The sequence below is a fragment of the Oncorhynchus mykiss genome, chromosome 28 (assembly GCF_057628025.1).
Source record: "Oncorhynchus mykiss isolate SJ-2025 chromosome 28, ASM5762802v1, whole genome shotgun sequence".
NCBI lineage: Eukaryota > Metazoa > Chordata > Actinopteri > Salmoniformes > Salmonidae > Oncorhynchus > Oncorhynchus mykiss.
Genome location: NC_143049.1, coordinates 40,462,501 through 40,485,000, shown reverse-complemented (window position 1 = coordinate 40,485,000; position 22,500 = coordinate 40,462,501). Strand labels below are relative to the sequence as shown.

Sequence of the window (22,500 nt, the reverse complement as noted above, 5' to 3'; positions counted from 1 at the left end):
ACCCTAGTTTAATACAACCAACCTCTGAGACCCCATTACATACCCTAGTTTAATACAACCAACCTCTGAGACCCCATTACATACCCTAGTTTAATACAACCAACCTCTGACACCCCATTACATACCCTAGTTTAATACAACCAACCTCTGAGACCCCATTACATACCCTAGTTTAATACAACCAACCTCTGACACCCCATTACATACCCTAGTTTAATACAACCAACCTCTGACACCCCATTACATACCCTAGTTTAATACAACCAACCTCTGAGACCCCATTACATACCCTAGTTTAATACAACCAACCTCTGAGACCCCATTACATACCCTAGTTTAATACAACCAACCTCTGAGACCCCATTACATACCCTAGTTTAATACAACCAACCTCTGACACCCCATTACATACCCTAGTTTAATACAACCAACCTCTGAGACCCCATTACATACCCTAGTTTAATACAACCAACCTCTGACACCCCATTACATACCCTAGTTTAATACAACCAACCTCTGACACCCCATTACATACCCTAGTTTAATACAACCAACCTCTGAGACCCCATTACATACCCTAGTTTAATACAACCAACCTCTGACACCCCATTACATACCCTAGTTTAATACAACCAACCTCTGACACCCCATTACATACCCTAGTTTAATACAACCAACCTCTGAGACCCCATTACATACCCTAGTTTAATACAACCAACCTCTGAGACCCCATTACATACCCTAGTTTAATACAACCAACCTCTGAGACCCCATTACATACCCTAGTTTAATACAACCAACCTCTGACACCCCATTACATACCCTAGTTTAATACAACCAACCTCTGAGACCCCATTACATACCCTAGTTTAATACAACCAACCTCTGACACCCCATTACATACCCTAGTTTAATACAACCAACCTCTGACACCCCATTACATACCCTAGTTTAATACAACCAACCTCTGACACCCCATTACATACCCTAGTTTAATACAACCAACCTCTGAGACCCCATTACATACCCTAGTTTAATACAACCAACCTCTGACACCCCATTACATACCCTAGTTTAATACAACCAACCTCTGACACCCCATTACATACCCTAGTTTAATACAACCAACCTCTGAGACCCCATTACATACCCTAGTTTAATACAACCAACCTCTGACACCTCATTAAATACCCTAGTTTAATACAACCAACCTCTGACTCCCCATTAAATACCCTAGTTTAATACAACCAACCTCTGAGACCCTGATTCTTACAGCTTGGAGAATCTATGGTCTTCTTTATTTGAGTCTAAGTAGAGTTCCCTGGTGACAGTTTGATTATGGGATGTGAACACCGCTCTATACATACTAAGGGTCCTGACTCCCACCGTATCCCCCACTGACAGGTGTTGACAGATTCCAAGAACACAGGATGAGATGTTACTATCCTTTGTGCAAGTGGCAGGGTAGCCTAGTGGTTAGAGCGGTGGACTTGTAACCGGAAGGTTGCAAGTTCAAATCCCCGAGCTGACAAGGTACAAATCTGTCGTTCTGCGTCTGAACAAGGCAGTTAACCCACTGTTCCTAGGCCGTCATTGAAATAATAATTTGTTCTTAACTGACTTGCCTAGTTAAATGTAAAGGTTAAAAAATATGCAGATAAAAAGCACTTCCAAGAGCTAATGATGAAATTTGGGGAGCGCATCGTCAGTAGTGTACCTTTGGTTCCTAGGGTGTTTCGGGCTTTCACACTATACACCCACTATACACCCAAAGGCGGCCAGCGACAGGCCAGCGACAGGGTGATCAATCCTACGCATGCGTCCCACTCCCAATTAGTCATAGGAGTTGGGACTATGCATGGCAGGGGCGTCCTCCTCCCTGAGTCAAGCATTGTTGACCGCATACCTCCTGACTTCGGGGCCCAGCTGGGGTCTTTCCTCTTCAGCCAGAGCCACTGCCGCCTCCGATACAGCTTTGATTGCTTTGCTGGCCCTTAATTCCCAGGTCTCTAAGCAGTCTGGTTGTAGGGCAGGGTCTTGGTGTGGGCTCCTCTTTCTAAATAGTTTGCGAATAGTTTAAACTATTCAACTTCAGTCCTGGATAGATACCTGCTGTGCAGGGTTTCGTTCTAGCCCTGCACTAATACACCTGATTCAGTTAGTCAAGATGACAGATGGAATGTTTGGATCGTGATTAAACTAATTGATTACGGTACTCTACAATTCACCCTAGAAAGTTTTGGAACGAGTAACTAACTTTCTTCTGAGAGTAAACTCCTTCCTCTATCACGTGTGTTGCCTCTCTGTTCTCTCTCTCCTTCTCCAGCTCTCTAACATCGCTGTTCTCTCTGTCACGTTCTGACCTTTATTTCCTTTGTTTTGTCATTCTTTAGTATGGTCAGGGCGTGAGTTGGGGTGGGCAGTCTGTTTGTTTTTCTATGATTTGGGTATTTCTATGTTTCGGCCTAGTATGGTTCTCAATCAGAGGCAGGTGTCATTAGTTGAGAATGATTGAGAATCATACTTAGGTAGCCTGGGTTTCACTGTGTGTTTGTGGGTGATTGTTCCTGTGTTTGCACCAGATAGGGCTGTTTTGGGTTTCCACGTTTCTTGTTTTTGTTAGTTTGTTCATGTGAAGTGCTTTATTAAACATGAATCAAAATAACCTCTCCTTCAAGTCAAGAAAACCGTTACAGAATCACCCACCACAAAAAGGACCAAGCGGCGTGGTAACGGGCAGCAGCAGGAGCAGCGCGATAAAGACTTCTGGACTTGGGAAGAAATCCTCGACGGGAGAGGACCCTGGGCAAAACCAGGGGAGTGTCGCCGTCACCAAGGAGCAGCAGGAGAAGCGGCAGCAGGAGCAGCGCGAGGAGGAATGGACATGGGAGGAAGAATTGAAAGGAAAGGGACCCTGGGCACAGCCTGGAGAATATCGCCGCCCCAAAGAAGAGCTGGAGGCGGCGAAGGAAGAGAGGCGCTGGTATAAGGAGGCAGCACGGCGGCGTGGATGGAAGCCCGAGAGTCAGCCCCAAAAATGTCTTGTGGGGGGCACACAGGAAGTGTGGCGAAGCCAGGTAGGAGACCTGCGCCAACTTCCTGTGCTTACCGGGGGGCGAGAGAGACCGGGCAGGCACCGCGTTATGCTGTGGAGCACACGGTGTCCCCAGTGCGGGTGCATAGCCCGGTGCAGTACATACCAGCTCCGCGTAGCGGCCGGGCTAGAGTGAGCATTGAGCCAAGTGCCATGAAGCCGGTTTACATGGCACCAACCTTGCGCATGGTGTCCCCGGTTCGCCTGCATAGCCCAGTGCGGGCTATTCCACCTCGCCGCACTGGCAGGGCGACCGGGAGCATTCAACCGGGTAAGGTTGGGCAGGCAGGCTCGGTGCTCAAGAGCTCCAGTGCTCCTGCACGGTCCGGTCTATCCGGTACCACCTCCACGCACCAGACCTCCGGTGGCAGCCCCCCGCACCAGGCTGTCTCTACAGGTGCTCCCGCCTCTCCAGCGCAGCTGGAGTCTCCCTCCTCTGCGGCGCTGCTAGAGCCTTCCTCTCCAGCGCCATCTGAGCCACCCGTCTGCCCAGCGCCATCTGAGCCAACAGTCTGCCCAGCGCCGCCTGAGCCACCCGTCTGCCCAGCGCCGCCTGAGCCACCCGTCTGCCCAGCGCCGCCAGTCTGCCCAGCGCCGCCAGTGCCGCAAGTCTGCAAGGAGCTGCCAGTGCCGCCAGTCAGCCAGGGGCCGCCAGTGCCGCCAGTCAGCCAGGGGCCGCCAGTGCCGCCAGTCAGCCAGGGGTCGCCAGTCAGCCAGGGGCCACCAGTCAGCCAGGGGCCGCCAGTGCCGCCAGTCAGCCAGTGGCCGCCAGTCAGCCAGGGGCCGTCAGTGCCGCCAGTCAGCCAGGGGCCGCCTGTGCCGCCAGAGCCCCTCAGCCCAGAGGCGCCAGAGCCCCTCAGCCCAGAGGCGCCAGAGCCCCTCAGCCCAGAGGCTGCGCTCCACAGCATAACACGGTGCCTGCCCGGTCTCTCTCGCCCCCCGGTAAGCACAGGAAGTTGGCGCAGGTCTCCTACCTGGCTTCGCCACACTTCCTGTGTGCCCCCCCTCTGTCCAGAGCTTCCGCCCCTCTGTCCTGGGGGGGGGGGGGGGGAGGTACTGTCACGTTCTGACCTTTATTTCCTTTGTTTTGTCATTCTTTAGTATGGTCAGGGCGTGAGTTGGGGTGGGCAGTCTGTTTGTTTTTCTATGATTTGGGTATTTCTATGTTTCGGCCTAGTATGGTTCTCAATCAGAGGCAGGTGTCATTAGTTGTCTCTGATTGAGAATCATACTTAGGTAGCCTAGGTTTCACTGTGTGTTTGTGGGTGATTGTTCCTGTCTCTGTGTCTCTCTTTGCACCAGATAGGGCTGTTTTGGGTTTTCCCATTTCTTGTTTTTGTTAGTTTGTTCATGTGAAGTGATTTATTAAACATGAATCAAAATAACCACGCTGCGCTTTGGTCTGCCTCTCCTTCAATTCAAGAAAACCGTTACACTCTCTCTCCTTCTCCAGCTCTCCAACATATCTGTTCTCTCTTTCCTTCTCCAGATCTCTAAAATCTCTGTCTCTCTGGCCCTCCTTTATCTCCCTCTCTCTATATATACAGTATATATATCCCATCTCTCGCTTTGCATCCTCTCTATCTATCTCTCGCTATCCCTCTCTCCTCATTTTATTTTCTCTTCCCCTCACTCTCTCACTCTCGCTCTCTCTCTCTCTCTAGGACATGTGGTAGCTCTTTAAGAACCCTGTTTTGGGCCCATTATCATTCCAGACCACAATCTGAGATCTCTTCAAGTCACCATTGAACTCTCTTCCTCTGCCTCGGCTTAGCTTTGCTTTGTAGAGAGCAGGAGAGGAGTAGAGGAGGAGAGGGCCAAGTGCCACTTGACGACAGAGAGAGGATAGAGAGGCCATGAGGCTGAACTCTGAAGGATCCACAACCCTGTTGTTGTTGAACCTGCCTCCTACCAATCCCCATCACCACAACTGACCGACCGACCGGAGCGGCCTGCTCTGTAAAACGCTACTGATTAAAGACTGTCTGGTGTCAGGCGTAGAGATCCACTGGAAAAGGCAGGCAGGGTGATTCCGTGTGTGTCTCCATTCGAAGAAGCAGGGAGACTTGCTGGGTGATGCAGGCGAAAACCTCTACTAAACTAAGCCCAGCCCTGTAGCAGTAACCCAGCCCTGTAGCAGTAAACCAGCCCTGTAGCAGTAACCAATTGGGTTGAGGTCGTGTGATGCTGGAGGCCAGGTCATTTGATGTAGCACTCCATCACTCTCCTTATTGGTCAAATATCCCTTACACAGCCTGGAGATGAGTTGGGTCATTGTCCTGATGAAAAACAAATGATAGTCCCACTAAGCCCAAACCAGATGGGATGGTGTATCGCTGCAGAATGCTGTGGCAACTATGCTAGTTAAGTGTGCCTTGGATTCTAAATAAATCACACCTCCGCTGTGTCTCACAAATACATAGAGGTTGGAGCCAAAATTATCAAATTTGGACACATTTCCACCAGTCTGATGTCCACTGCTCGTGTTTCCTGGCCTAAGCAAGTTTATTTGTCTTATTGGTGTCCTTTAGCAGTGGTTTCTTTGCAGCAATTTGACCATGAAGGCTTGATTCACACAGTCTCCTCTGAACAGTTGATGTTGAGATGAGTCTGTTACTTGAACTCTGTGAAGCATTTATTTGGGCTGACATTTGTGAGGCTGGTGACTCTAATGAACTTTTCCTCTGCAACAGAGGTAACTCTGTGTCTTCCTATTCTCTGGCGGTCCTCATGAGAGCCAGTTAACTCTAATGAACTTATCCTCTGCAGCAGAGGTAACTCTGTGTCTTCCTATTCTCTGGCGGTCCTCATGAGAGCCAGTTTCATCACAGCTCTTGATGTTTTTTTTTTTTTTTTTGCGGTAGCAGTTGAAGCAACATTCGAAGTTCTTCAAATGTTCCTGACTGACCTTCTTGTTCTTGCCCTAATATGGTCTTGCTCTTTTACCAAATAGGGCTATCTTCTGTATACCACCTCAACCTTATCACAACAAAACTGATTGGCTCAAACGCATTAAGAAGGAAAGAAATTAAACAAATGAACTTTTAACAAGGCACACCCTTTTAATTGAAATGGATTCCAGGTGACATGAAGCTGGTTGAGAGAATCCCAAGAGTGTGCAAAGCTGTCATCAAGGAAAAGGGTGGCTACTTTGAATAATCTCAAATATAAAATATATTTTGATTTGTTCAACACTTTTTTGGTTACTACATGATTCTATATGTGTTATTTCCTAGTTTAGATGTCTTCACTATTATTCTACAATGTAGAAAATAAAGAAAAACACGGGTAGGTGTGTCCAAATTTTGACTGGTACTGTAACGTTGTAAACTTTCATTCATAGGCTAGGTTGTAGCAACCTCATGATGGGGATAGGGAACATTCTAGTATCATGGAGTAGCCTAAACCTATCGATGTTACATTGAACTGGGTGAATGGAATATGAATGACAGTAACCTAAACCTATCACTGTTACATTAAGCTGGGTGACTGGAATATGAATGACAGTAATCTAAACCTATCACTGTTACATTGCACTGGGTGACTGGAATATGAATGACAGTAACCTAAACCTATCACTGTTACATTAAGCTGGGTGAATGGACTATGAATGACAGTAATCTAAACCTATCACTGTTACATTAAGCTGGGTGAATGGAATATGAATGACAGTAACCTAAACCTATCACTGTTACATTAAGCTGGGTGAATGACAGTAACCTAAACCTATCACTGTTACATTAAGCTGGGTGAATGACAGTAACCTAAACCTATCACTGTTACATTAAGCTGGGTGAATGACAGTAACCTAAACCTATCACTGTTACATTAAGCTGGGTGAATGACAGTAATCTAAACCTATCACTGTTACATTAAGCTGGGTGAATGACAGTAACCTAAACCTATCACTGTTACATTAAGCTGGGTGAATGGAATATGAATGACAGTAACCTAAACCTGTCACTGTTACATTAAGCTGGGTGAATGACAGTAACCTAAACCTATCACTGTTACATTAAGCTGGGTGAATGACAGTAACCTAAACCTATCACTGTTACATTAAGCTGGGTGAATGACAGTAACCTAAACCTATCACTGTTACATTAAGCTGGGTGAATGACAGTAATCTAAACCTATCACTGTTACATTAAGCTGGGTGAATGACAGTAACCTAAACCTATCACTGTTACATTAAGCTGGGTGAATGACAGTAACCTAAACCTATCACTGTTACATTAAGCTGGGTGAATGACAGTAACCTAAACCTATCACTGTTACATTAAGCTGGGTGAATGACAGTAATCTAAACCTATCACTGTTACATTAAGCTGGGTGAATGACAGTAACCTAAACCTATCACTGTTACATTAAGCTGGGTGAATGACAGTAACCTAAACCTATCACTGTTACATTAAGCTGGGTGAATGACAGTAACCTAAACCTATCACTGTTACATTAAGCTGGGTGAATATGAATGACAGTAACCTAAACCTATCACTGTTACATTAAGCTGGGTGAATATGAATGACAGTAACCTAAACCTATCACTGTTACATTAAGCTGGGTGAATGGACTATGAATGACAGTAACCTAAACCTATCACTGTTACATTAAGCTGGGTGAATGACAGTAACCTAAACCTATCACTGTTACATTAAGCTGGGTGAATGACAGTAACCTAAACCTATCACTGTTACATTAAGCTGGGTGAATGACAGTAACCTAAACCTATCACTGTTACATTAAGCTGGGTGAATGACAGTAACCTAAACCTATCACTGTTACATTAAGCTGGGTGAATGACAGTAACCTAAACCTATCACTGTTACATTAAGCTGGGTGAATGACAGTAACCTAAACCTATCACTGTTACATTAAGCTGGGTGAATGACAGTAACCTAAACCTATCACTGTTACATTAAGCTGGGTGAATGACAGTAACCTAAACCTATCACTGTTACATTAAGCTGGGTGAATGACAGTAACCTAAACCTATCACTGTTACATTAAGCTGGGTGAATGACAGTAACCTAAACCTATCACTGTTACATTAAGCTGGGTGAATGACAGTAACCTAAACCTATCACTGTTACATTAAGCTGGGTGAATGACAGTAACCTAAACCTATCACTGTTACATTAAGCTGGGTGAATGACAGTAACCTAAACCTATCACTGTTACATTAAGCTGGGTGAATGACAGTAACCTAAACCTATCACTGTTACATTAAGCTGGGTGAATGACAGTAACCTAAACCTATCACTGTTACATTAAGCTGGGTGAATGACAGTAACCTAAACCTATCACTGTTACATTAAGCTGGGTGAATGACAGTAACCTAAACCTATCACTGTTACATTAAGCTGGGTGAATGACAGTAACCTAAACCTATCACTGTTACATTAAGCTAGGTGAATGACAGTAACCTAAACCTATCACTGTTACATTAAGCTGGGTGAATGACAGTAATCTAAACCTATCACTGTTACATTAAGCTGGGTGAATGACAGTAACCTAAACCTATCACTGTTACATTAAGCTGGGTGAATGACAGTAACCTAAACCTATCACTGTTACATTAAGCTGGGTGAATGACAGTAACCTAAACCTATCACTGTTACATTAAGCTGGGTGAATGACAGTAACCTAAACCTATCACTGTTACATTAAGCTAGGTGAATGACAGTAACCTAAACCTATCACTGTTACATTAAGCTGGGTGAATGACAGTAATCTAAACCTATCACTGTTACATTAAGCTGGGTGAATGACAGTAACCTAAACCTATCACTGTTACATTAAGCTGGGTGAATGACAGTAACCTAAACCTATCACTGTTACATTAAGCTGGGTGAATGACAGTAATCTAAACCTATCACTGTTACATTAAGCTGGGTGAATGACAGTAACCTAAACCTATCACTGTTACATTAAGCTGGGTGAATGACAGTAACCTAAACCTATCACTGTTACATTAAGCTGGGTGAATGACAGTAACCTAAACCTATCACTGTTACATTAAGCTGGGTGAATGACAGTAACCTAAACCTATCACTGTTACATTAAGCTGGGTGAATATGAATGACAGTAACCTAAACCTATCACTGTTACATTAAGCTGGGTGAATATGAATGACAGTAACCTAAACCTATCACTGTTACATTAAGCTGGGTGAATGGACTATGAATGACAGTAACCTAAACCTATCACTGTTACATTAAGCTGGGTGAATGACAGTAACCTAAACCTATCACTGTTACATTAAGCTGGGTGAATGACAGTAACCTAAACCTATCACTGTTACATTAAGCTGGGTGAATGACAGTAACCTAAACCTATCACTGTTACATTAAGCTGGGTGAATGACAGTAACCTAAACCTATCACTGTTACATTAAGCTGGGTGAATGACAGTAACCTAAACCTATCACTGTTACATTAAGCTGGGTGAATGACAGTAACCTAAACCTATCACTGTTACATTAAGCTGGGTGAATGACAGTAACCTAAACCTATCACTGTTACATTAAGCTGGGTGAATGACAGTAACCTAAACCTATCACTGTTACATTAAGCTGGGTGAATGACAGTAACCTAAACCTATCACTGTTACATTAAGCTGGGTGAATGACAGTAACCTAAACCTATCACTGTTACATTAAGCTGGGTGAATGACAGTAACCTAAACCTATCACTGTTACATTAAGCTGGGTGAATGACAGTAACCTAAACCTATCACTGTTACATTAAGCTGGGTGAATGACAGTAACCTAAACCTATCACTGTTACATTAAGCTGGGTGAATGACAGTAACCTAAACCTATCACTGTTACATTAAGCTGGGTGAATGACAGTAACCTAAACCTATCACTGTTACATTAAGCTGGGTGAATGACAGTAACCTAAACCTATCACTGTTACATTAAGCTGGGTGAATGACAGTAACCTAAACCTATCACTGTTACATTAAGCTAGGTGAATGACAGTAACCTAAACCTATCACTGTTACATTAAGCTGGGTGAATGACAGTAATCTAAACCTATCACTGTTACATTAAGCTGGGTGAATGACAGTAACCTAAACCTATCACTGTTACATTAAGCTGGGTGAATGACAGTAACCTAAACCTATCACTGTTACATTAAGCTGGGTGAATGACAGTAACCTAAACCTATCACTGTTACATTAAGCTGGGTGAATGACAGTAACCTAAACCTATCACTGTTACATTAAGCTAGGTGAATGACAGTAACCTAAACCTATCACTGTTACATTAAGCTGGGTGAATGACAGTAATCTAAACCTATCACTGTTACATTAAGCTGGGTGAATGACAGTAACCTAAACCTATCACTGTTACATTAAGCTGGGTGAATCACAGTAACCTAAACCTATCACTGTTACATTAAGCTGGGTGAATGACAGTAATCTAAACCTATCACTGTTACATTAAGCTGGGTGAATGACAGTAACCTAAACCTATCACTGTTACATTAAGCTGGGTGAATGACAGTAACCTAAACCTATCACTGTTACATTAAGCTGGGTGAATGACAGTAATCTAAACCTATCACTGTTACATTAAGCTGGGTGAATGACAGTAATCTAAACCTATCACTGTTACATTAAGCTGGGTGAATGGAAGAAAATAGTAAAAATAAAGTAAAAAACCCTAGAATGAGGTGTGTCCAAAATTTTGACTGGTATGTATGTACAGTTGAAGTCGGAAGTTTACATACACTTAGGTTGGAGTCATTAAAACTCATTCAAACCACTCCACACATTTCTTGTTAATAACAAACTATAGTTTTGGCAAGTCGGTTAGGACTTCTACTTTGTGCATGACACAAGTAATTTTTCCAACAATTGTTTACAGACAGATTATTTCACTTATAATCCACTGTATCACAATTCCAGTGGGTCAGAAGTTTACATACACTAAGTTGACTGTGCCTTTAAACTGATTGGAAAATTCCAGAAAATTATGTCAAGGCTTTAGAAGCTTCTGATAGGCTAATTGACATAATTTAAGTCAATTGGAGGTGCACCTGTGGATGTATTTCAAGGCCTACCTTCAAACTCAGTGTCTCTTTGCTTGACATCATGGGAAATTCAAAAGAAATCAGCCAAGACGTCCCAAAAAAATTGTAGACATCCACAAGTCTGGTTCATCTTTGGGAGCAAATTCCAAATGCCTGAAGGTGCCACGTTCATCTGTACAAACAATTGTATGCAAGTATAAACACCATGGGACCACGCAGCCGTCATACCGCTCAGGAAAGAGACGCGTTCTCTCTCCAACAGATTAACTTTGGTGCGAAAAGTGCAAATCAATCCCAGGACAACAGCAAAGGACCTTGTGAAGATGCTGGAGGAAACAGGTGCAAAGTATCTACATCCACTGTAAAACGAGTCCTATATCGACATAACATGAAAGGCCGCTCTGCAAGGAAGAAGCCACTGCTCCAAAACTGCCATAAAAAAGACAGACTACGGTTTGCAACTGCACATGGGGACAAAGATCGTACTTTTTGGAGAAATGTCCTCTGGTCTGATGAAACAAAAATAGAACTGTTTGGCCATAATGAGCATCGTTATGTTTGGAGGAAAAAGGGGGAGACTTGCAAGCTGAAGAACACCATCCCAACTGTGAAGCACGGGGGTGGCAGCATCATGTTGTGGGGGTGCTTTGCTGCTGGAGGGACTGGTGCACTTCACAAAATAGATGGCATCATGAGGATGGAAAATGATGTGGATATATTGATCAGGTCGCAATTGTAAATGAGAACTTGTTCTCAACTTGCCTACCTGGTTAAATAAAGGTGAAATAAATAAATAAATTGAAGCAACATCTCAAGACATCAGTCAGGAAGTTAAAGGATGCTTGCAAATGGATCTTCCAAATGGACAATGACCTCAAGCATACTTCCGAAGTTGTGGCAAAATGGCTTAAGGACAACAAAGTCAACATATTGGAGTGGCCATCACAAAGCCCTGACCTCAATCCCACCCGAAACGTTAGACCTAAGTTTGACCCAACAATTTAAAGGCAATGCTACCTACTAATTGAGTGTATATAAGCTTCTGACCCACTGGGAATGTGATGAAAGAAATAAAAGTTGAAATAAATAATTCTCTCTACTATTATTCTGACATTTCACATTCTTTCACATTCATTTCACATTCTTAAAATAAAGTGGTGATCCTAACTGACCTAAGACAGAGAATTGTTACTAGGATTAAATGTCAGGAATTGTGAAAAATTGAGTTTAAATGTATTTGGCTAAGGTGTATGTAAACTTCCGAGTGAGTGAGTGGATGCTACCACTGGTCCCAACCCCATTAGTTGTGCTCACAGCCTGGTAGTATTTGCTATAGCTCTTCTGCGGCAGTAGGGGGGCGTTCCAATACCCATTACCATAATACCACTAGAACAACCATTAACACACACACCTTAATATCCCTAGTTGAGGTACCCACCCCGTTAGCCGTGCTGACCGCCTGGTAGTAGATGCTGTAGCTCTTCTGGGGCAGTAGGGGGGCGTTCCAGTATCCACCGTAGGTCTTGTTGTCTCCCACAGTGAAGGGTTGAGTAGCCTGTAGCCCTATGGCGAGGAACTCAGCTGTGAAGTAGTACCCAGAGTTCAGGACCGTGGAGTTCTGGAAGTGGATGGGGACAGGGTAACAGCGGAGAATCTCAACCGCTCCCCTCCTCGCCCTCTGAGGCCTCTCCTCTTCTACCACCACCTGGTACCCACTATGGGGGGGGGGGTAAGATGTGGGAGGAGGGAAGAGAGGTAAGATGGAGGGGATAGAGGTAAGAGTGGGAGAAGGAGGGGAGAGAGAATATGGGGGAAGGGGTGAAGAAGGGGAGAGAGGTAAGATAGGGGAAAAAATGGGGGGGATATGTGAATACAGTATTCTAGAATAAACAAAGCATATTTGTAAAATATATGATGTAAGACTTTAAATAACCAACTGATTTGTTTTCATTTGCGTACCAAGAAACCCAGTTGAACCCCTGTTGTAGTATGACCATTATCAACACACACCTAAGATGTTTTCTACGAACCTAAACTATCTCTTTATGGTTCCCTCTTCCTGTCTGTCTGTGACCCAGGTGTCCTGACACAACCTACCCTCTGACCTCTAACCCCTGCCCTCGTTAAGGGGACAGTTAATTAGTGTTGTGATTCCTCCTGCTGCCTGTCAGCAGTAGTTAATATTTAAACACCTCTCTCCTCCCAGTCCAGCTGCACTAAGTGAGGTAGTATAGCGATATACTGGATTACTATTTTATAAGGAAGGATCTGAGAGAACTCTGTGGTTTCTCTTCAACATTAGGTTGCAAAAAAAAATCAAAAAACTTTTCCAAAATTCCCCACTTTTCCAGAAATCATGGTTTTAGGATTCTGGATTTCCCACTTATTCCTTTCTGATTTCAGAAATGTTCTAACCAGGGTGTCTATAAAACCTAGGAAGGAACATATTTTTTTATTTTTTATTTAACCTTGTTTTAACTAGGCAAGTCAGTTAAGAACAAATTCTTATTTACAATGACGGCCTACCCCGGCCAAACCCGGACGATGCTAGGCCAATTGTGCGAGACCCTATGTGACTCCCAATCACGGCCGGTTGTAATACAGCCTGGAATCAAACCAGGGTCTGTAGTGACGCCTCTAGCACTGAGATGCTGTTCCTTAGACCACTGCACCACTTCGGGGGGACAATATTGTCTCTTTCTAATATTTGTGGGACATGACCCAAACCCCGTTCCCATGTAAATTAGGCTGTTGTGTGGTATAGAGCTTCACCAAGACCTCACTAGGACCACAAGGTTCATTAACAACCCTACAAACACCTTTTGAAGAACTTGGGGTGAAAGGTCAAACACCATATGAAGCACTGGGAAGTGAAAGGTCAAACACCATATGAAGCACTGGGGGGTGAAAGGTCAAACACCTTATGAAGCACTGGGGGGGTGAAAGGTCAAACACCATATGAAGCACTGGGGGGTGAAAGGTCAAACACCTTATGAAGCACTGGGGGGGTGAAAGGTCAAACACCTAATGAAGCACTGGGAAGTGAAAGGTCAAACACCATATGAAGCACTGGGGGGTGAAAGGTCAAACACCTTATGAAGCATTAAAGGTTAAAGAGCACACCCGGTACACATATGGATAATTCATCACTGAATTCTAACCATGTAAAACAATCTTCTGTGAGATTATACAGTCAGGGTAGTTTGGATCTTTAGCTAAAATGTTCTACTTTCAGTTTTAATAATCTGAGACTTTGATGAAAAGACCATCGGGGGAGGCAGTGGTTGTTAATGTAGACATATGTCATTTAATTAACTATATTTATTAACTATATTTATATTTATTTATAACCTTTTCATACGTACAGTTTCCAGACAAACATCATTTATTAGAGATCAACCAATCCAAATGTCAGATTACCATCCCGATTACATTCATCTTCAAGGCTGGTCGGTTCTAGCTTGCTGCTGCACATGGCCTGAACTCACTGAACTCTAGCCTAGAAATGTAGTTTATTAGTATTTATGCAGTAGAATACCAGTGTAAATGGGTCTCTGCAGTAGAATACCAGTGTAAATGGGTTTCTGCAGTAGAATACCAGTGTAAATGGGTTTCTGTAGTAGAATACCAGTGTAAATGGGTTTCTGTAGTAGAATACCAGTGTAAATGGGGTTCTGCAGTAGAATACCAGTGTAAATGGGTTTCTGCAGTAGAATACCAGTGTAAATGGGTTTCTGTAGTAGAATACCAGTGTAAATGGGTCTCTGCAGTAGAATACCAGTGTAAATGGGTTTCTGTAGTAGAATACCAGTGTAAATGGGTTTCTGTAGTAGAATACCAGTGTAAATGGGTCTCTGCAGTAGAATACCAGTGTAAATGGGTTTCTGCAGTAGAATACCAGTGTAAATGGGTTTCTGCAGTAGAATACCAGTGTAAATGGGTTTCTGCAGTAGACTACCAGTGTAAATGCATTATCTTCTCATTAATTAATTGAACAGCACAAAAACAGCTCACCTCTGTTATGGCATTATGGTAATGTCCCGTTCTATATGAATGTAAAGACAAATCTAAATGAGATAAGATAGAACACGAATGTCAACAAGCTAATTATTGCTAAGAAAAATATATTTTTTAAATGAGGTGCAGTGAAATGTGTTGTTTGACAGGGTCATCCATAGTAGTACGGAGTCCCTGGAGCAGATTAGGGTTAAGTGCCTTGCTCAAGGGCACATGGACAGATGTTTCAACTTGTCAGGTATTTCGACCAGCAACCTTTTTAGTCACTGGCCCAAAACTCTAACCACTAGGCTACCTGCCGTCCCTACACTCTAACAACTAGGCTACCTGCCGTCCCTACACTCTAACCACTAGGCTACCTGTCGTCCCTACACTCTAACCACTAGGCTACCTGCCCCCTCTACACTCTAACCACTAGGCTACCTGCCCCCTCTACACTCTAAACTAGGCTACCTGCCGTCCCTACACTCTAACCACTAGGCTACCTGCCACCTCTACACTATAACAACTAGGCTACCTGCCGTCCCTACACTCTAACCACTAGGCTACCTGCCGTCCCTACACTCTAACCACTAGGCTACATGCCGTCCCTACACTCTAACCACTAGGCTACCTGCCGTCCCTACACTCTAACCACTAGGCCACCTGCCGTCCCTACACTCTAACCACTAGGCTACCTGCCGTCCCTACACTCTAACCACTAGGCTACCTGCCGTCCCTACACTCTAACCACTAGGCTACCTGCCGTCCCTACACTCTAACCACTAGGCTACCTGCCGTCCCTACACTCTAACCACTAGGCTACCTGTCGTCCCTACACTCTAGCCACTAGGCTACCTGCCGTCCCTACACTCTAACCACTAGGCTACCTGTCGTCCCTACACTCTAACCACTAGGCTACCTGCCGTCCCTACACTCTAACCACTAGGCTACCTGCCGTCCCTACACTCTAACCACTAGGCTACCTGCCGTCCCTACACTCTAACCACAAGGCTACCTGCCGTCCTACTAACAAAGACTATTTAGCAAATTTCCCTTTTCGTTTTCTCTGTACGTTCAAACATGACTGTAATTAACTTTTTTTGAAAACTTGAGTTTTTAGTTTTCGTAATTCCCGAGAGGTGTGTACAGTGCACGTCAGTGTCGCCCCCAGCAGAAGACAGCATCGATTGAACTTTTCATCAAACACTTGTGACTTCTGAAATGACTTTTCCATTTCTCTGTTCTATCACGGTGGTAATTAGCTGCTGTGTTGTAGTTTTAAACACGTCCTTTTAAAATGAATGTCAGACAAGCCTCTCCAATCAAGGTTTGTTATTCTTCCTGCCCTACACGCTCTCTCTCTCTGTCTCTGTCTCTCTGTCTCTCTCTCTCTCTCTCTCTCTCTCTCTCTCTCTCTCTCTCTCTCTCTCTCTCTCTCTCTCTCTCTCTCTCTCTCTCTCTCTCTCTCTCTCTCTCTCTCTCTCTCTCTCTCTCTCTCTCTCACAGCTGGTAACTCAATAGATGTAGCTAACAGGTCTGTCGGTGTGAGGAGAATACTAACACAGCCGTCTATTACATAGATACTTTCTCTCCATGCTAAGGAGGCCTTCCTATACAGAGAGGCCAGACAGAGAGGCCATCCCAGACAGAGAGGCCATCCCAGACAGAGAGGCCATCCCAGACAGAGAGGCCTTCCCAGACAGAGAGGCCATCCCAGACAGAGACATCACTGTGATGGGTTCTATCTGGTTTTCGGGGGGGCTGGGTAGTGATTCAACTAAACAAATAGGCCTCCACTGAGAGGAAATGGAAAGAGATGGTGACCTTTGAGAGTTTGAAAAATAAATGAGCAAAGAGGTTAATAAGAGGTGAGAGAGTGGGGGGGGGGGTAGAGAGAGAGAGAGGGGGGGAGAGAGGGGGGAGTAGAGAGCAAGAGAGAGAGAGAGAGAGAGAGAGAGAGGGGGAGTAGAGAGCAAGAGAGAGAGAGAGAGAGAGAGAGAGAGAGGGGGAGTAGAGAGCAAGAGAGAGCGAGAGAGAGAGGGGGGGTAGAGAGAGAGAGAGAGAGAGAGGGGGAGTAGAGAGCAAGAGAGAGAGAGAGAGAGAGAGAGAGAGAGAGAGAGTAGAGAGAGAGAGAGAGAGAGGGGGAGTAGAGAGCAAGAGAGAGAGAGAGAGAGGGGGGAGTAGAGAGCAAGAGAGAGAGCGAGAGAGAGAGGGGGGTAGAGAGAGAGAGAGACACAGAAACTCAAAGAAAGAGAAAGGGAGAGAGAGAGACACAAAAACTCAAAGCAAGAGAAAGGGAGAGAGAGACACATACACAAAGATAGAGAGTAAGAAACTTTTACTAACTATTAAAAGAGAGAGAGAGAGAAAGGGATCGAGAGAGACATTTATGTATTTCACTTGCTTTGGCAATGTAAACATATGTTTCCCATGCCAATGAAGCCCTTTGAATTGAATTGAACTGAGAGTGAGACAGCAGAGAGACAGACAGAGAGAGAGAGGGAGCGGAGGTGGCAGTCAGTCTCTCCTGTGGATTTAGGCAATGTTTTAAAAGAGTGACAGCGTCTTCACATTTGTTAGGAAGAGTTCAATATTTGATGTGTTTGTCAACACAATCTACCTGAAAAAAAATGCTTTTCCCCCTACCAAGGCTGTATTAGTAAAAGTTTTCTTACAGGCCCAGGATGACAACTGTATTGACACCAGTGGGCATTTGTGTGATTATTTTCAAATCAAAGTGTATTTATCAAGTACTCAGATTAGCAGATGTTAAAGCAGGTGCAGTGTAATGTCTAATAGTACAATACACAAGTTAAAAAATATTAGAAAATATCAGAAAGAGCAATTACGGGCAATGTCAAACTCCGGAATATAAATGTGTGTATAGATAGTATGGAACATATCTAAGTAGGAAAAAGGTATGTACAATAGGAGTTATATGGATGAGTTATGTCCAGAATACAGTATGTACTGTTCATATGGATGAGTTATGTCCAGAATACAGTCTGTACTGTACATATGGATGAGTTATGTCCAGAATACAGTATGTACTGTTCATATGGATGAGCTATGTCCAGAATACAGTATGTACTGTACATATGGATGAGTTATGTCCAGAATACAGTATGTACTGTACATATGGATGAGTTATGTCCAGAATACAGTATGTACTGTTCATATGGATGAGTTATGTCCAGAATACAGTATGTACTGTACATATGGATGAGTTATGTCCAGAATACAGTATGTACTGTACATATGGATGAGTTATGTCCAGAATACAGTATGTACTGTACATATGGATGAGTTATGTCCAGAATACAGTATGTACTGTACATATGGATGAGTTATGTCCAGAATACAGTATGTACTGTACATATGGATGAGCTATGTCCAGAATACAGTATGTACTGTACATATGGATGAGTTATGTCCAGAATACAGTATGTACTGTACATATGGATGAGTTATGTCCAGAATACAGTATGTACTGTACATATGGATGAGTTATGTCCAGAATACAGTATGTACTGTACATATGGATGAGCTATGTCCAGAATACAGTATGTACTGTACATATGGATGAGCTATGTCCAGAATACAGTATGTACTGTACATATGGATGAGCTATGTCCAGAATACAGTATATACTGTACATATGGATGAGTTATGTCCAGAATACAGTATGTACTGTACATATGGATGAGCTATGTCCAGAATACAGTGTGTACTGTACATATGGATGAGTTATGTCCAGAATACAGTATGTACTGTACATATGGATGAGCTATGTCCAGAATACAGTATGTACTGTACATATGGATGAGTTATGTCCAGAATACAGTATGTACTGTACATATGGATGAGTTATGTCCAGAATACAGTATGTACCAGGTAGGCCAGTTCACCTTTATTTAACCAGGTAGGCCAGATCACCTTTATTTAACCAGGTAGATCAGTTCACCTTTATTTAACCAGGTAGGCCAGTTCACCTTTATTTAACCAGGTAGACCAGTTCACCTTTATTTAACCAGGGAGGCCAGTTCACCTTTATTTAACCAGGTAGGCCAGATCACCTTTATTTAACCAGGTAGGCCAGTTCACCTTTATTTAACCAGGTAGGCCAGATCACCTTTATTTAACCAGGTAGGCCAGATCACCTTTATTTAACCAGGTAGGCCAGATCACCTTTATTTAACCAGGTAGGCCAGTTCACCTTTATTTAACCAGGTAGGCCAGTTCACCTTTATTTAACCAGGTAGGCCAGATCACCTTTATTTAACCAGGTAGACCAGTTCACCTTTATTTAACCAGGTAGGCCAGTTCACCTTTATTTAACCAGGTAGGCCAGTTCACCTTTATTTAACCAGGTAGGCCAGATCACCTTTATTTAACCAGGTAGGCCAGATCACCTTTATTTAACCAGGTAGGCCAGATCACCTTTATTTAACCAGGTAGGCCAGTTCACCTTTATTTAACCAGGTAGGCCAGTTCACCTTTAATTAACCAGGTAGGCCAGATCACCTTTATTTAACCAGGTAGACCAGTTCACCTTTATTTAACCAGGTTGGCCAGTTCACCTTTATTTAACCAGGTAGACCAGTTCACCTTTATTTAACCAGGGAGGCCAGTTCACCTTTATTTAACCAGGTAGGCCAGTTCACCTTTATTTAACCAGGTAGGCCAGTTGAGAACAAGTTCTCATTTACAACTGCGACCTGGCCAAGATAAAGCAAAGCAGTGCGACACAAACAACGACACAGAGTTACACATGGAATAAACAAAACATACAGTCAATAATACAATATAAAAAGTCTATATACAGTGTGTGCAAATGAAGTAAGATAAGGGAGGTAAGGTAGTAAATAGGCCATAGTGACAAAATTTCGGCTTTCGACTCTGTCAATCACCATATTCTTATCGGCAGACTCAGTAGCCTCGGTTTTTCTAATGACTGCCTTGCCTGGTTCACCAACTACTTTGCTGACAGAGTTCAGTGTGTCAAATCGGAGGGCATGTTGTCCGGTCTTCTGGCAGTCTCTATGGAGGTACCACAGGGTTCAATTCTCGGGCCGACTCTTTTCTCTGTATACATCAATGATGTTGCTCTTGCTGCGGGCGATTCCCTGATCCACCTCTACGCAGACGACACCATTCTGTATACTTCTGGCCCTTCCTTGGAAACTGTGCTATCTAAACTCCAAACGATCTGCAATGCCATACAACACTCCTTCCGTGGCCTCCAACTGCTCTTAAACGCTAGTAAAACCAAATGCATGCTTTTCAACCGTTCGCTGCCTGCACCCGCACGCCCGACTAGCATCACCACCCTGGATGGTTCCGACCTAGAATATGTGGACATCTATAGGTACCTAGGTGTCTGGCTAGACTGTAAACTCTCCTTCCAGACGCATATCAAACATCTCCAATCTAAAATCAAATCTAGAGTAGGCTTTGTATTCCACAACAAAGCCTCCTTCACTCACGCCGCCAAACTTACCCTAGTAAAACTGACCATCCTACCGATCCTCGACTTCGGCAATGTCATCTACAAAATAGCTTCCAACACTCTACTCAGCAAACTGGATGCAGTCTATCACAGTGCCATCCGGTTTGTTACTAAAGCACCTTATACCACCCACCACTGCGGCCTGTATGCTCTAGTCGGCTGGCCCTCGTTACATATTCGTCGCCAGACCCACTGGCTCCAGGTCATCTTCAAGTCCATGCTAGGTAAAGCTCCGCCTTATCTCAGGTCACTGGTCATGATGGCAACACCCACCCGTAGCACGCCCTCCAGCAGGTATATCTCACTGGTCATCTCTCATTTGGCCGCCTTTCGTTCCAGTTCTCTGCTGCCTGCGACTGCAAAAATCGCTGAAGTTGGAGACTTTTATCTCCTTCACCAACTTTAAACATCTGCTATCTGAGCAGCTAACCGACCGCTGCAGCTGTACATAGTCCATCGGTAAATAGCCCACCCAATTTACCTACCTCATCCCCATACTGTTTTTATTTATTTACTTTTCTGCTCTCACACCAGTATCTCTACCTGCACATGACCATCTGATCATTTATCACTCCAGTGTTAATCTGCTAAATTGTAATTATTCGCCTACCTCCTCATGCCTTTTGCACACATTGCATATAGACTCTTTTTTTTCTTTTTTTCTACTGTGTTATTGACTTGTTTATTGTTTACTCCATGTGTAACTCTGTGTTGTTGTCTGTTCACACTGCTATGCTTTATCTTGGCCAGGTCGCAGTTGCAAATGAGAACTTGTTCTCAACTAGCCTACCTGGAAAAATAAAGGTGAAATAAAATAAAAAAATAAAAAATAATAATTACAATTTAGCAAATAAACACTGGAGTGATAGATGTGGAGAAGATGAATTTGCGATAGTAGAGATACTGGGGTGCAAAGGAGCAAAAAATGTTAAAAAACAATATGGGGATGAGGTAGTTGGGTGGGTTATTTACAGATGGGCTATGTACAGGTGCAATGATCGGTAAGCTGCTCTGACAGCTGATACTTAAAGTTAGTGATGGAGATATAAGTCTCCAGCTTCAGTGAATGTTGCAATTCGTTCCAATTCCTTCCAGTCATTGGCAGCAGCAGAGAACTGGGGGTGACCAGTGAAATATACCTGCTGGAGCGCGTGCTACAGTTGGGTGCTGCTATGGTGACCAGTGAGCTGAGATAAGGCGTGGCTTTACCTAGGAAAGGCTTATAGATTACCTGGAGCCAGTGGGTTTGACAATGAATATGAAGTGAGGGCCAGCCAACGAAGTGAGTAATCAATTTCAGAACAATATAAAATGTGTGACACCTGCACCTGCTCCCCCTCCCTGGTGCTCGAAGGCTAAATGTATTAAACTGCGATCTCTGCAATCACATGAGTGCAACAGAAACATCACTAACCAAACAACGGTCTCTGATTGGTGCACAGTTTAATTAAAGGTTAACTACAAAAATCCACATTTCTTAGGTTTTTCTCAAACCTCAAAACTGATGTGGTTTTAACCGTTGTTGTGGACTTACAACATCCAATGTTGTTTTTCTACTGAAACCTGGAGAAACAAAAAAACGAAAATAGAATATATATATATTTTTTAAAGGAATAAGGAAAAAAAAAAACAATTTTATAGGGCCCAATTAATGTGGATTTTGGATCAATTGAACATTCAAATTCTTTTGACACATTTTATTCAACATGGTGAAATACCTCGGTCTCTCAAATAAAACAATATTTTTTGTTTCGGTAGCAACTATTGAACGGTGGGCTTGACATGAGTCTCTGCTGTATACAGAGGAGAACTTACAACAGAAAAAACCTTCAGACACGTCACTTGGGTCTACTTGT

The 22,500-nt window shown here is 43.5% G+C and overlaps 1 protein-coding gene across 1 annotated transcript in view; it reads right to left on the bottom strand.

The window, feature by feature from the left end:
• LOC118944840 (receptor-type tyrosine-protein phosphatase mu) overlaps positions 1-22,500 on the bottom strand; it is a 539,275-nt gene that overhangs the window by 208,072 nt on the left and 308,703 nt on the right. Inside the window, exon 13 of the mRNA XM_090225625.1 lies at positions 12,575-12,851. Within this exon, the coding sequence (XP_090081751.1) occupies positions 12,575-12,851 (277 nt within the window). The remainder of the gene's footprint in view (positions 1-12,574; positions 12,852-22,500) is intronic.